The 15,676-nt window shown below is 44.5% G+C and overlaps 1 protein-coding gene across 1 annotated transcript in view; it reads right to left on the reverse strand.

The window, feature by feature from the left end:
* Positions 1 to 15,676, reverse strand: part of NMNAT3 (nicotinamide nucleotide adenylyltransferase 3) — a 53,314-nt gene that overhangs the window by 36,904 nt on the left and 734 nt on the right. Inside the window, exon 2 of the mRNA XM_006038987.3 lies at positions 6,577 to 6,705. Within this exon, the coding sequence (XP_006039049.1) occupies positions 6,577 to 6,705 (129 nt within the window). The remainder of the gene's footprint in view (positions 1 to 6,576; positions 6,706 to 15,676) is intronic.

A 15,676-nucleotide genomic window follows, 5' to 3' on the forward strand; every position in this document is an offset into this window, starting at 1 on the left:
TTTATCTACCAGCCGATTGAATCAGCTGATGTGCATGATCTATACAGACACTGGGTGAGCTGGGTCAAGCTAATGCGATGCCTCTTTCTGGCATGTGCTTGGGGTGGAGGCACTCCAAGCTAAAAGTAAAGCACTTTTTTTCCCCCCTACATCTATAAGCAGCCATAATTTATTGCAAAAATTAAATTGAAGATTTTTTAAACTCCTACAGCAAAGAGGTTTTTGGTAAGCACTTAGAAAGCAGAATGATGGTGCTACAGAAAAAGCCCAAGTAGTATACTTGAAGTCTGAAAGAATTATCTACCAAGCCTTCTGGGTTGACAGGGGTAAAATTTCCATTATTATATGATACACTTAGGTGATCAGCATTACAGTGATAAAGCAAGTCTGTTTAGAAAGATCTGTACAGATCTACTGTACAGTGTGCGTTACTCACTTACCTATGTTGACACTAATTCAATGAAAAAGTCGAAGCAAGTGCATTATACACAGTAACAATGACCCAAGCATTGGTAACATAGTCATTCTGCAAGGCAAAGCTTTCATTCCAACCTTCCAAAGTTACACTGTTAACAAAATCTATGATATACAAATGTGCATGTGGATGTGACATACCTTGATTTAACAAAGCTTTTGACACGGTCTCCCATGACATTCTCATTAACAAGCTACAGAAATGCAGACTAGGTGAAAGTACTGTAAAGTGAATACATAACTGGATAGATCATCATGCTGAACAAGTAGTCATCAATGGCTCCATGTATAGTTGGGAGGAGGGATCAAATTGGGCTCCCCAGGGGTCTGCTCTGGGTCCAGTATTGTTTTAACATCTTCCCTAATGAATCAGACCATGTAACAATGCATGCTTAGCATATCTGCAACTGATACCAAGTTGGGTGGAGTTGCCAATACTCTGGAGAGTAGGACTAGGATTCAGAATGACCTGGATAGACTAGAAAAATGGTCTGCAGTCAATCAAATGAAATTCAGCCACGACAAATGTAAAGTCCTGCACTTGGGACAGAAAAACTGCATACACAGATGCAGACTGGGGAATGACTAGCTAGGACTGCCATATTGCACTGAAAGACCTGGAGGATTTTGTGGACCATAAGCTGAATATGAGCCAACAGTGTGCTCTTGTTGCAACAAAAGGCAACAGCATGCTGAACTGTATTAACACAGGGGTGGGCAATTATTTCAGTTGGAGGGCCACTTAAGTTTTGGTGACCTGTTGCAGGCTGAACACACACACCCACCCATCCACCCACGCTCACATACACGCATACAAATGTGCATGCTCCTGGGCCCAAGCCTGCCCACCCCACATCCAGATCCTGCAGCTGGCACCTGCTGGCAGAATCTACAGCTGGTGGGGGCAGGGAACGGAACCTGGCCGCAGGCCTCTGCACAGTCCTGCTCCTCCATAAGGGCTGACGTGCGTATGACCCCACCCTACCCCCCACAGCTCCTAGGAGCCCCGAAGGTAAGGCAGGATGGGACAGTGAAGAAGCCTGTCACCAGGTTCCATTCCCCGCAGGCAGGGGCTAGATGAACCACGCTCAGGCCCTGGCAGCTACTGGGTGGAAGCAGCCTTGCCCACCTGTCCGGAACTGCATGGCAGCAGCAACCAGAGCTATCACAGCCTGAGCATGGCTTGCCCAGGGTCTGCTGCACAGGGCAGGGTGGATGGGGATGCTTCTGCCCAACATCCCCCATGACACCTGGGAGATGCAGTCTGGCCCTGCAGGCCCTAGGCACCATCTTCCAGCAGGGGCCAGGACCAAGCGCAGCTCACCCAGGGCCTGAAGGGCTGGAATGCATCTCCCAGGTGCCATGCGGGATGCTGGGCAGAAGCAGCCCCATCCATCTGGCGCACACGGCAGGTCCTGCTGAGCCACTTTTGGGCCCCTGCCTCTGCTGGTGCTGCATGGTGCCAGATGGCTGGGGCTGCTTCCACCCAGCATCCCCTGTGGTGCCTGCGAGATGGAGTCAAGCTCCATAGGCTTAGGGAGGGCCAGACTATTTCCCAGGCTGCCTTGCAGTGCTAGTCAGGTGGGCAGGCAGGCTGCTGCCACCCAGTGTCCCCTGTGACACCAACAAAGACTGGACCCACAGTTGCCACCCATGCCACTAACCAGCACCCATGCCACTAACCAGCAGAGGCAGGGGCCTGAGCACAACTTGCCCAGGGCCTGCCACACAGTGTCACTGCCTATGGTGCCTGACTGAGCTGGATAAAAATCAACTGGTGAGCTAAATTCAGCCTGTTGACCATATTTTGCCCACCCCCGTATTAACAGGAGTGCCACCTGCAAATCAAGGGAAGTAAATCTTTTATTCTATTCAGCACTGGTGAAGCCTCACCTGGAGTACTATGTTTAGTTTTGGGCCCCTCACTTCAAGAAGGATGTAAAGAGTTTGGAGAAAGGCCAGTATACAGTTACAGAAAATGATTAGGGTCCTAGGAAGAAAGGTTTATGAAGAAAACTGAAAGAACTAGGGTTATTTAGTCTGGAGATGAGAGGACTGAAGTGGGATTTGGTAACAGGCTTCGAATACCTGAATGGAAATTAGAGAGAGGATGGAGATGTACTTTTTTCTGTGGCTGCAAGGAACAGGACCAAGACCAATAGCCTCAAGCTGCAGCACAGAAAAATTAGCTTAGGGATAAAGCACTAGAAATAAAGTTGTGGAATCTCCATCCCTGGAAATCTTCAAGAACAGACTGGACAGGCACTTATCCGGAATGACTTAGTCTGGGACGCAGAATCCAGCCTTCAGCAGGGAGCTGGACTAGATGACCTCTTGAGGTATCTTCCAAACCTACTTTCCTATTATCCTAAAATTTGGGCCAGACTGTGACTTTAACAATCTGCTTTAAGTCTGAGGCAGGGTATGGCTGCTAACTAATTTCTGGAATCACAGAATCAATGAACCGGAAGCAACCAGTTAGATCATCAAGTCCAGTCCCCTGCCATAGGCAGGAGGTTAATGAGCTCAAACTAGCTCAACGAGGTGCTTATCCAGCCTCCTCTTGAACACCTCCAAGGATGGTGACTGCACCATCTCTGCCAGGAGTGTGTTCCAGGTTCAAGTTACCCTAACAGACAATTCTTCCTTATGTCCAGCCTAAATCTTCCCTCTATTAGTTTGTGACCACTGCTCCTTGTCCTCCCAAGGGGTGCCTTCCTGAAGAGTTGCTCCCCCAGATCTTGGTGTTCCCCGCTGACATACTTGTAGGCAGCTACCAAGTCACCTCTTAGCCTCCTCTTACCTGGACTGAACAAGCCCAGCTCCCAGAGTCTCTCCTCACATGACCTATCCTCCAGCCCTTAATCATGTGGGTGGCCCTTTTCTGTACCCTCTCAAGCTTATCCACATCCTTCTTTAAGTGCAGTGCCCGAAACTGGACACAATACTCCAGTTGAGGCCTCACCAATGCTGAGTAGAGGGAGAAGCACCTCCCTGGATCTATTGGCAACACATCAGCTGATACACGCCAGAGTTCTATTTGCCCTGCTGGCAAATTTCTCACACTGTTGGCTCATGTTCAACTTCTGGTCGATTGTAACCCCCAGGTCCCGTTCAGATGCTGTGCCAGGCAGCACACCTATCTTGTAATTGTGGTGAAGGTTCTTCCTACCCAGATGAAGGACCTGGCACTTTTCCCTGTTGAACCATATCTGATTTCAATCAGCCCATAGAATCAGTTTGTCAAGGTCATCCTGGATCCTGTCCTCTGGTATGCCCCATTTTCCCACAGCTTGGTATCGTCCGTAAATTTAATCATAGAGCATTCCACCCCTGTATCCAAGTCATTAATAAATATGTTAAAAAGCATGGGTCCAAGCACCGATACGTGTGGGACACCACTAGACAGCCCTCCAGAATGAGGCCGTCCCATTGATTACAACTTGCTGGGACCGGCCTCTAAGTCAGTTATCCACCGACTTCACTGTAGGCTGGTCCAGGCCAGTACCCTCCAGTTTAATTGAGATAATTTAATGGGAGACAGATCAAAGGCCTTACCGAAGTCTAAGTAAATTATATCTACTGTTGGCTACAAAGGACGAACTTGCAGGATCGTCATAAAATTCTAGTTTATTAGACAGATGCAAAAGTCAGATCATAAACCTTGGGGCTGATCCCCTCAAACACACACATACTCACAGTAACTAGCTATGAACACTAAGCACTGGTGTCAAAATATACCTATCCCCAAGCGCTGAAGTCCGCTGTCGATAGCCAGTAGAGGCTTCTTTCAGTGCGATGTTGCTTCAGAAGGGGGTTGCTAGCTGGTCCTTCTGGCTGGGTAGGCAGGGTGCTGGTCAGGTCAAAGAGGGCGCCATTGGGGGTCATTCTTCGCTGCCTTTTATCCCTCTCTGGCAGACTTTGATGACTCCTCAATTTTCGGGCTTGCTCAATCCAGGGGTCGTTGACCTCGTGGGACATCCCTCTTGGTGGTTGCTAGGTGGCAGCTATCAGCCCCAGAGGTCACGTCTGCAGGTACGTGCAATCTCGGGAGTCTGTTGATAAAGTTTGATTAATTCGCTGCTGTGATTATTAGGGCTCTGGGAGCACTTGATCGGGGGAGGAGAGGTGGTATTCAGTCCCAAGAGTCGGTCTTTGGCATTTATTAGTTTAAACTGGGGTTTCTGTACCTTTAACAGTGAAGTTTCAGGGAGTTCCTAGCTCTGTATTGATCCTTTCCTCTTGTTAGTCTGTGGTTTCATAGGTGTTAATTGCTGCTGGCTAACTTGTTTTCCTGGCTAGCTACTGTGTTACACAATCAGTCATGATTCATTCAGGGACCTGCTCAATACAGAGAAACCTCGATTTGATTCCCTCCCGCCTTTGCTAACATTGTTACATGGTACAACTTACTTTTAAACTTAAAGTACATTTGTTACAAAGTTAAAAAGCATAGAATATAAAACATAAAAGGGTGAAATGCCATGGCACATACAACAAATAGACCAAATACAGTGTGGGGGGACATACTGATGCAGAATACTATTTTATACCCATAATAGCATCTACAAATTATATTTTTATTACAAGTACACCTTATATTCTATAAAAGTAATAATAATATAATAAAAGAAGAAGAGGGAGGAAGGAAGAAGAGGTAGAAAAGAGAAAGCATCCCGAAAAGGGGGCAAATACTGCAAAAGGGGCTTTACTGTGGGGGGGGGGTCAAGGAAAAAAAAGGTTTCTTGCTACACTACCTCATGTCCCTTGTCTAGCTGGTTAGTTACCTGGTCATAAAAGGACACCAGGTTTGTCAGGCATGAACTACCCACCACAAAGCTGTGCTGGTTGTTTCTGAATACCCTTACAGTTATAAGCTTGTGATTGATGGCCTCCTTAACAATTTTTTCAAAAGTTTTTCCTAGTATCAAAGTTAGACTGACCAGTCTACAGCTTGCAGGGTCGTCCCTTTCTTAAAGATGAGCATCACATTGGCCCTCTTCCACTCATCTGGGACCACCCTCAAGTTCCATGACTTTTTGAATATCTTCGCCAAAGGCCCTGCTATGATTTCAGCCAGTTCTCTCAGGGCTCTTGGATGTAGCAGGTCATCTGGCCCTGCAGACTTGAAAACGTTCAATTGTTCTAAGGACTCTCACCTGGTCAGGACTGACTTCATGATGTCTGTTGGCTTCCCCATGTTCCCTGGGCCTCTGGACAGGTGCACAGCTCCTGTTAGCTTTCTGGAATACCGATGTGAAGTATTCATTTAGGAGCTCTGCCTTTTCTTGGGAATCAACTGTGGGCTGCCCCTCCATATTTAGTAGGGATCACACAGTGGACCTTTTTTTTTTCTTGTTCCCCATGTACCTGTAGAAGGACTTTTTGTTGTTATTTATTTCAGATGCCAGCTTGATGTCCATGAAAGAAGTGACTCCGGAATTAAAGAATTAATCAAATGTAGAATATGATCCTTTGTGCTGCTTTAGATTTTTGCTTCTTTTGGGTACTTGATGCTGCTAGGCCACTTGGTGTTTTCCTTTGTTGCTCTTACTTTCCAGCTTGCTGTGATCTAATTCTTTTGAGCTCCTTTCTGTTGTTTAGAATATGCTAGAGGAGGAAAGTCCTAGCTCATAATGAATAACAAATATATTTTCCCCCGTTTCACCTGACAGTCAAAACTTCAAACTGTACCACTTCTTCATATTAAATTACACCATCATCATAAAATCATGACATTTCAACATAAATGTCTTTTCACTGCTCCAAAGAAGTTAAGGGCATGCTTTTACCAGGTTCAGCTGCGGCAGTTTTCCCCTGAAAATCTAATCTTAAAACTGTTCCCAAACTTTAAATGCAATTGTGTGAACACCTTGTTATAAAATCTCCATTTTGTGCAATTAGACTCAAAAAGAGGTAACAATGATAGAATTTCTGTATTCAGTGTGCCATGAAATGTGTAATCAACATCTCAATTAGCAATAAAAATACTTTTAAAGATGAGCAAGTTTTAAAATGACAGCGCGCACACCCTCAATCCAATCCCTTATAACAAAGTATATCCCACCCCCAAAAGATGCACATTAACTTCACCATACTGACCTGTTTGATGGAGGTGATCTCTGGCAAGCTCAAATAAACGCATGTGCATGTTTGTGATAGGATTAAAGGAGCCACAAGCTAGGAGAATGAGAGGTATCTGGTTTTTCATCTTGATATCAGCACTTCTCCCTAAAGGAAGTACAACCCTTATAAAATAAGCAGTGTTACAGAGAGGTTTCCTAAATCAGTTTCTCAAAACAATACATAATGGAGCATCATTTGCAGACTGTATATCCTTGAAGCATTAGAAAAATGCCAAGGGATCAGCATGCAGCAAAAATCAGAACACAGGATACGTAATTAAATCAGAAATATAACCTGTACTTCAGCAAAAGTTATGATTACACCCCTAATTATGCTCTCTGATAGCCATAACAAGTAGGAAAATAAAGGCAAACAGAAAAAGTAATGGCTGCTGTTTCAAGTCTGTGTTTGTGACAGCTATCATAGAAAATAAGGGTTGGAAAGGACCTCAGGAGGTCATCTAATCCAACCCCCTGCTTAAAGTAGGACCATCTCCAACCATCTCATCCCAGCCAAGGCTTTATTTAGCCAGGTCTTAAAAATCTCCAAGGACAGAGGTTTCCCTCAGCCTCTCCCCATAAGTCAAGTTCCCCAGATGCCAACAATTTTGTTGTCCTCTGCTGGACTCTCTCCAATTTGTCCAAATCGTTTCAATAGTGGGGGACCCAAAGCAGGACACACTACACCAGATGTTGCCTCGCCAGTGACATATAGGAGGGGAAGAATTACTTCCCTCAATCTGTTCACAACACTCCTACTAATGCAGCCCAGTATGCCATTAGCCTTCTTCGCAACAAGGCATACTGCTGACTCATATTCAGCTTATTGTCTGCTGTAACCTCCAGGGTCTTTTTCTGCAGAGCTGCTGCCCACCCAGTCAGCCCCCAGCTTGTACCTGTGCATGGGATTGTTCTATCCTAAGTGCAGGACTTGGCACTTGTCCTTGTTGAACCTCATGAAATTTCTTTTGGTCCAGTCTTCCAATTTGTCAAAGTCTCTCTGAATCCTAACCCTAACATTCAGCATATCTACTACTCCTCCCAGTTTGGTGTCAACTGCAAACTTGCTGAGGGTGCACTCTATGCCATCTTTGGGGCATTGATGAAGATACTGAAGAAAACTAGCCCCAGGACACACCCCTGGGGCACTCCACTTAATACCGACTGCCAACTAGACTTTAAACCACTGATTACTACCGTTGAGCCCAACAATCCAGCCTGTTTTCTATCCACCTTACAGTCCAGTCATCCAATCCATACTTCTTTAGCTTGCTTGCAAAAATTGTGGCAGACTGTATCATAAGCCTTGCTAAATTCAAGGATATTATATCCACTGCTCTTCCTGCTTCCACAAAGCCAGCTATCTCATCATAAAAGGCAATGAGGTTGGTCAGGCATAAAATGCCCTTGGTAAATCCATGCTGACTGCTCCAAATCACCTTCTTCTTTTTTAAGTGCTTAGAAATGGCTTTCTTGAGGACCTGCTCCATGATTTTCCCGGGGACTGAGGTGAGGCTGACCCGTCTGTGGTTCCTCAGATCCTCCTCCTTCCTTTCTTGAAGATGGACACTATATTTGCCCTTTTACAATCATCTGGGACCTCTCCCAACTGACATGCATTTTCAAAGATGGCCAGAGACTGCAATCAAATCAGCCAATTCCCTCAGCACCCTTGGGTGCATCACGTCTAGACCCTTGGACTTGTACACATCTGGATTTTCTAAACAGTTCCTAACCTGTTCTTTTGCCACTGATGACTGATCATCTCCCCAAACTATGCTGATAGGTGTAGCAGTCTGGGAGCTGACTTTGTCTGTGAAGACTGAGGTGAAAAAGGCATTGAGTACTTCAGCCTTTTCCACATTCTCTGTCACTAGGCTGCCTCCCCATTCAGTAAGGGACCCATACTTTCCCTAATCTTATTGCTGAAATCCTTATAGAAACCCTTATTGTTGCCTTTCACATCACCTGCTAGCTGCAACTCCAATTGTGCTTTGGCCTTCCCAATTTCATCCCTGCATTCCTGAACAATACTCTTATACTCATTTGTCCAAGTTTCCACTTCTTGTAAGGTTCTTGTTTGTGTTTTAGCTCACTGAAGATTTCCCTGCTAAGCCAAGCTGGTCTTCTGCCATATTTGGTAGTTTTCCTGCACATCAGGATAGTTTGCTCCTATGCCCTCAATGGCCATGTAAACAAGCATGGCTGTGTGGCACGTGGTGCCCTAGACACACCTGCAGTGCTACATATCACATATTCAAGTGTTCTCTGCACTGTAAGGTAATAGTGCAGGCAAGGGGTGGGGGTGGGGAGGGGGGGTTGACCCCAGGGTCAGAAAGACCCATGCAAAAAAATAAATAAATAGAAGGGGGGGGGCGGTGTATGCAGGGGCAGTGTGTGCTGCCCGAAACGGTGTGAGCAGCCATGCTCAGCTAGGTTCCAAGTGACAGGATCACTGCTGCTACACAGGGCCCCAGGTAAGGCTGCTGGGGCTAGCCCCAGCCTTCCCTACCCAACTCGGGTTAACTTGCCATGTGCCACAAGGCGTGACATTGGTTCTTGTCCCTGGGGAAACAAACATCCATGCTTATGTGGATGTGGCCAGTAAGGTTTCTTTAAAATACAACCAGCTGACCTGGAATCCTTTTCTCTTCAGACTGGCCTCCCAGAGGATCCTGCCCATCTGTTGCCTCAGTGAGTCAAAAGCTGCTTTTCTGAAGTCTGGAGTCCTTACTCTGCTGCTCTCCTTTTTTCCTATCCTCAGGATCATGAACCTTTCTTCCTTTCCTCAGGATCATGAACTCAAGTAGTCACTGCTTCCCAAGTTTCTATCCCCTTGAACATTCCCCACCAGTTCTTCCTGGTTTGTGAGCAGCAGGTCAAGAACAGCATAGCCCCAAGTTGGCTTCTCCAATAATTGTACCAGGAAGCTGTCCCCCACACTCTCCAAAAACTTCTGGGATTTCCTGTGCACTGCTGTATTGCCCTCACAGCAGATGTCACAGTGATTGAAGAAGTCCCCCCATGAGAACCAGGGCCTGTGATCAGAAATGTTCTGCTAGTTGTTTGAAGAGAGCCTTATTCACCACTTCCTCCTCGTCTGGTGGTCTATAGCAGACATCCACCATGATGTCACCCTTGTTGCTCTCCCCTCCAACCCTAACTCAGAGACTTTCAACAGGCCTCTTTCCAGTTTTATGCTAGAGCTCTGAGCAATGGTTCAGCTCTTTTACATAAGGCACAAATTCTCTTCTTCTCCCCTGCCTGTTCTTCTTCAACATTTTGTAGCCATCCATGACAGCACTAAAATTATTTGAGCTTCCCCACCAAGTCTGTTAAGAATTTCCAATTCATCCTGCTTGTTTCCCAGGTTTTGTCCCTTTGTGTACAGACTTCTGAAGTAACTAACCAATTGCCTCACTTTCTCAGGAAAAATGAGAATGCCTTCTCTGCTGCCCACTCCTGCTTGTGCTTCCTTTAGGATGCCCACTTCCCCACTTACCTCTGGGCTTTGGTCTCCATCCCCCTCAGTGAACCTAGTATAAAGCTCTGCTCCCCAGGTTAGGAAGTCCGTCTGAAAATGTTCTTCCCTCTCTTCATCAGGTGTTTTCATCCCTTCTTAGAAATCCTTCTTCTTGGAACAACATCCCATGCCCGAAGCAGCCAAAGCCCTGCTGGCAATACCATCTGCCCAGCCATGCACTGAACTGTATCATCCAAGTCTTGGTTTTATGATTTTTGCAGAATTAACTTTAGTGTCACTAAGACAGCCTGCCACCAGTCTAAGGAAACCTGAATATGTACTGGCCTTTCCAGGTAAATCACAGATTATAAACAATACCGAAATCGTTGCATCAAAACCGATTATAAATCCACTACAAGTAAATGTCATCTACACTACACTGAGCTCAATGCAGGGAGCAACCTAATTAGAATGAGGTGGCACCCTGAAAAGAAAAACAGCTCTGTACTATAGCCTACATACGACTTAAATGGATTTTAACTGTTAGTAGAAACCAGAGTAGCAGCATACTTCAAGGGCACAATAACATCACAGTTGGGTCCCATCTATACTACCAGTCAAAAGTACGTTCAGGTATTCCAGTAAGGTGATTGTTCTAATATAGCCATCATAGATTTAGTTAAAATCAGAGTGGATTAAATCACCGATTTTAATCACAGTTTAAATCAGTAAGCAGGCAACTCTGATTAAAATCTATCTTAATCTTGTTTTGCATCTGTACTGTTTGTTATTTTCCTAAAGAAAGGTTGATTTTCATCAGTTGGTAATGATTAAAACAAGCTGATTTGCAACTAATTACAGCCTTTTCACTAAATATGGTACTTTTTGTTGCAAACTAGGAAGACATCTCTATACACATGTATTTATGCTATTATGTACCATTACATATGTTTCTTCAGATCCTTAATTTTTTATGTTTATATATTAGAAACTAGAAAATTATATTCCTTATTTACTAAATGATGCATATTTCTGCTCATGAGTTTGGTCAAACTGCTTTGGAATGGAATTAGAATTAAATTAAGAGGCACTAAAACAGCATTTTCAACTGGTTTTATTACTTAAATAAAACTACCTTTCAGTTGCTAGCTATATAAGGAAAAAGTTTATCAAATAACATTTAGAATTTAGAACTAAGTTCTAAATAGTTGGAAAACTAAATAGCTTTTTTCTGTCTCCATAGTCTTCCAGATTTTAGAAGTGGTAGATTTCATCCCCTCTCACCTCATTTTTTATATTCCTAAGACTAGAAGAGGAAAACAATGTTTCCTGCTTTTTCCATTTCCCAATCTGTTTCTAAATTTTGAATGAACTAGCCATAAAAACTGGCCCTCGCTAAATAAACTGAAAAGAAAATATTCATTGTGCACCTGCAAAAGAGGCCACTGCTGTCAAAAGCTGCTGTAGCAATTCAGTGAACTCTTGATCATAGGTGCTTAGCCTGGGACTTAGAGAAGGTTTGTGGTTTGACTTTCCTTAAACCTTCACTAGTAAACATGTACTACACAAGTACTTTTCATTAAGATTAATATGTAATTGAAAGTTTAGACCTTAATATAGGTTGTCACAAATTCAATTAAATTTGAATAGGATTGTTTTTAAAAAGAAAAAAAAATACATTTTTAAATGGCAAATCTTAAATTTTTACCCACTCTGACAGGAGATATTCTCAAATGATCCATAATGAACCATCTTTTCTTCTTTGCTACCTACTTTTACTTAAAATAGCTTAAATATTAATGTAAAGGCAATGATAGGGTTGACATTTCAGACTAACAAAAGTCAGCCGATCAGCACGTATTCTCTATAAGATGGGTATTTCTGCTCAGTTATATATCTACTTTCTACTGTAAAACCTGTTTTGCACTAATTTTTAAATACCTTACCTAATAAAATGTATGCATTTGCAGACTGCCAATCAAATGACTTGTTTGAAGGATACATATATTGTATAATCTCCTCAACATCCAAATAATATGCCTACATACAGTAGGCTTGTATTATAATGACTGTAATTTTAAATTCTTTTTTTGGACTTTCAGTCAAATGACAGCAGAAATAAAAGTAAAATGCCCCCTTATTGCTTTCCCTGATCAGATTATGTACAGGAAACGGGGTAGGCAACATTTTAGGCCAGAGTGCCGAAAAAACTATGATGTCTACCTTGGAACGTGCCAGAATGCCAGAAAAACAAAACTAGGGCGAGGGTATACAGCAGGACACACCCTATATTAATATAGTTAATAATCATAAATGTTGCTTTTTTCAGTAAATTCCAGGTTTTCTAGAAAATCTAAACCAGGTGACAATAAGTAAAACTTCATATACTACCTCTGTTGTTGTGTACTGTTTTTGTTAAGCATGTTGTGATCAGATAAAAAAAGAGAAAGATAGGAGAGAAAAAGAAGAGAGAGAGAGAGAGAGAGAGAGAAAAGGAAAAGAAAAAAGGAGAGAAAGAAAAAAGAGAAGAGAGGAAAAGGGAAGAGAAAAAGGGGAGAAAAGTGGTGGAAGGATGGCTATGGAGACCAGGGGGGCTAAGGCGAATTTTGGGGTGGCTATAGCCCCCCCCAGCACTGCCCCTGTGCACTGGGCTCCAGAGCCTCAGCTGGGCGTTGTGCCAGCAGTGCCTGCACGCACCCCTCTGAGTGAAGGGGGAGGGGCCTGAGGCAGTGCAACCCCAGGCCCCTCCCCCACCATCTGCTCTCAGGCACAGGGGGTGCAGGGTGGGAAAGGGGCTGGGGCAGTGCCACTCCGGCTCCTCCACTGCCAGCCACCTGGAGGCATGCATGTGTGTGCTGCCTCAGGCCCCTCCCCCGCCATCTGCTGTCAGGTGTGTGCGCAGTTGCTGTCGGTACGGAGCTGATGCTGGAGATCTGAAGCTCTGGCACCAGTTCCGTGCTGGTAGCAACTGCATGAGCACCTAAAAGCGGATGGTGGGGGAGGGGCCTCGGGCTGTAGTGCCTCAGGCCCCTCCCCTGCCATCTGCCCAGAGGGGTATGTATGCAGCCACCACTGGCACAAAGCCTGGTGCACAGGGGCAGTGCTAGGAGGGAGATCTAGGGGGGCAGGGCTATAGTCACCCCAAAGTTCACCTTAGCCTCCGCCCTCGTACCCACCCCTCCAGCACCACCTGGGCCACTGCCTGCCCCATACACCTGAGCCTGCCCTTTCCAGCGCTGCCTGGGCTGCGCAGTCCACCCCGTGCAGCTGAGCCCACCCCGATCCCGCCCACAGTGCAGTTCCGCCTCTGGGAAGAGGTTGGCCTAGGCTCTGGGTAGCTGCTGCCAGCCAAGGAGGTCAGGCTGCTTGCAGCAGGGCTTGCAGCCTCCTAGCTCCCTACTGTGAGTAGCCCAGGCTCTGTGGCTGGCAGCAGCTGCCCAGAGCCCAAGTGGGTGGTGGCATGCTGAGCAAAATGGCCTCATGTGCCATGCTCTTGCACTCATGCCAGGGATGCTGACCCATTTTAGAAAATCCTTGAATGTTATTAGCAATTTCATGGCCCGCACTTGAAAAGGAGATTGCTGCTATATGTTATGTTTCCTACAACTTTTACCTCTGTTGATTCCAGTTCATTCTCCCTCCACAGCTACCATTCTCAGATTAATTTTTTCAAAGTTAGGTGTATACTTAATGTGTTCCTTCCTTTGAAAAACTAAAGTCCACAACGTTCTCCTTCATGCAATAAATGATTCACCAGGGACTTTTTAATTTACTCGTGATGATTTTTTTCAGCCCGAAAACATAACCACAGCATTAACTGAAGTAGTTGTCCCAAGGAAAAAAATGTTGCCAGACTAAGCACTGATATTTGGCCCAGGTTCTTGCTGGATGAACTCTACTAAAATTGACTACGTTGACTTAAATTCAATGAATCTTGCACCATTAATAAATGAGTTCTTGTCCTGGTCTTAATTGATTTATGTTGCTCCTTTCTTTCACCAGCCCTCAAAACACAGAAAACCGCACCATCCCCATGCTTAGATGGCAAGGTAATATCAGCTTCACCTCCTGGCTTCCATTCAGTTGCCTGCTGCTACAGATTTATTTAGGGTCTCCCTATTCCAAATAGCAACAGACATATCTACTCTCCTTTGCCATGAGTGGCAGTGGCAGCGGCAGCTCTGGAGCTGTCTCTGTAGATTTAGAGATTACGATATTAGTTATATTTCATTTATATATCTTTTGCCACTGTGAAGGCTATAAATAATTTATTTTTAATGAAGGCTTAGATTCCACAGCAGTTGGTGGTTTCCACCTCAGAGACCGTCCTATATGCTTACGATTGTTCAATACATCCCTTTACATATTTATACTTTGAAAACTCTCAGGGAAAGCTTCCAATTTCTACTTCTATTAGCAATAACCAGGCAGTACTCCTGATACAAACCATGTATTTATCTTTTACTTAAAAGCTCCACACAAAAGAAGACCCTCTAAGCTCCCAACATAAATTTTAAAACAAATAATTTTTGCTTTGCAGTGCCTCCTTTGTTAATCAAAGCAGTAGCGATTCTCCTCCCACCACACCACACACAGCATCCTACCTCATATTTAGCAGGCCAGATCAAAACTTGAACTCTCATTTCACCTCAGCCTCAAGCAAAAATCCCAGCTCAACTGTCCTGGTAATGCTTGATTGCACACTCACAAGGAGAAGCTTTACAGTACACCTGGAAGATCAGGTGACTCAGGCTGTTTCATGCTAGGGAAAAACACCTTTCTTGTTTTGTACCCAGATGGAGGAGTCCAGTAGAAGTGCCCTACTGACTACATCCATTTTCTTCTTTCCTGCCCTTCATCTCTGATCAGATAAGCTCATTATTCTAGGATTTCAACCTCCCCCAACCCTCAAGTATCAGATCATTTGATAGCAGGTCATTACAAAATAAAAAATTCTTCCCCCAAATGTGGGAATTAGTTAAAAACATCTCCTGCTTATTCCCCCTACTGAAGTCCTGGTCTAGATAAAATTCAGTACCAAACCACATTGCAGCTTTTCTGTAACTTAAATGCACAAAGATTTCAAATCCAGCATCCTGTGGCATTATGTGGCTAGTTTTATGTCAAAGGGAAAGGGAGATCTCTAGCTTCCTAATGTGACCTAGCACTTGTTTGACCCCAGATAAGTATGCCGAAGTCCCACATAGGAGGATGAAAAAATGCTCTAAGTAAACCAATTCCTCAAGAAATAGTCCTGATTCAGAAGTCAGTGTAGATAACCAAGTACTGTCATTAAACCCAAAATAAGGCATATTGGGGATTTGTACCAACTGGGTTAATCAGGGTTTACCTCTTTCTTGCCGTGGTTTGTGCTTACAAATCTGCACCAATGCAGCTACCTCAACTGCTTAGTAGCAACTGTCCTCAAGAGTAGATAGAACACAAGCATTCACATAGCCTTCCAAGGTGGTATATTATTAACAAAAGCTGCTTACAGATGTGGGAAAAAAAAACACCCAACACTTCACTTTCAGCTCAGTGTGCCCCCACGCCAAGAGCGGAGCACACCCAGAAGAGACATCGTGTCAGTTTGACCCAGCTCGCTCAGCATCTG

Source organism: Alligator sinensis, unplaced genomic scaffold (genome assembly GCF_000455745.1).
Source record: "Alligator sinensis unplaced genomic scaffold, ASM45574v1 scaffold1808_1, whole genome shotgun sequence".
NCBI lineage: Eukaryota > Metazoa > Chordata > Crocodylia > Alligatoridae > Alligator > Alligator sinensis.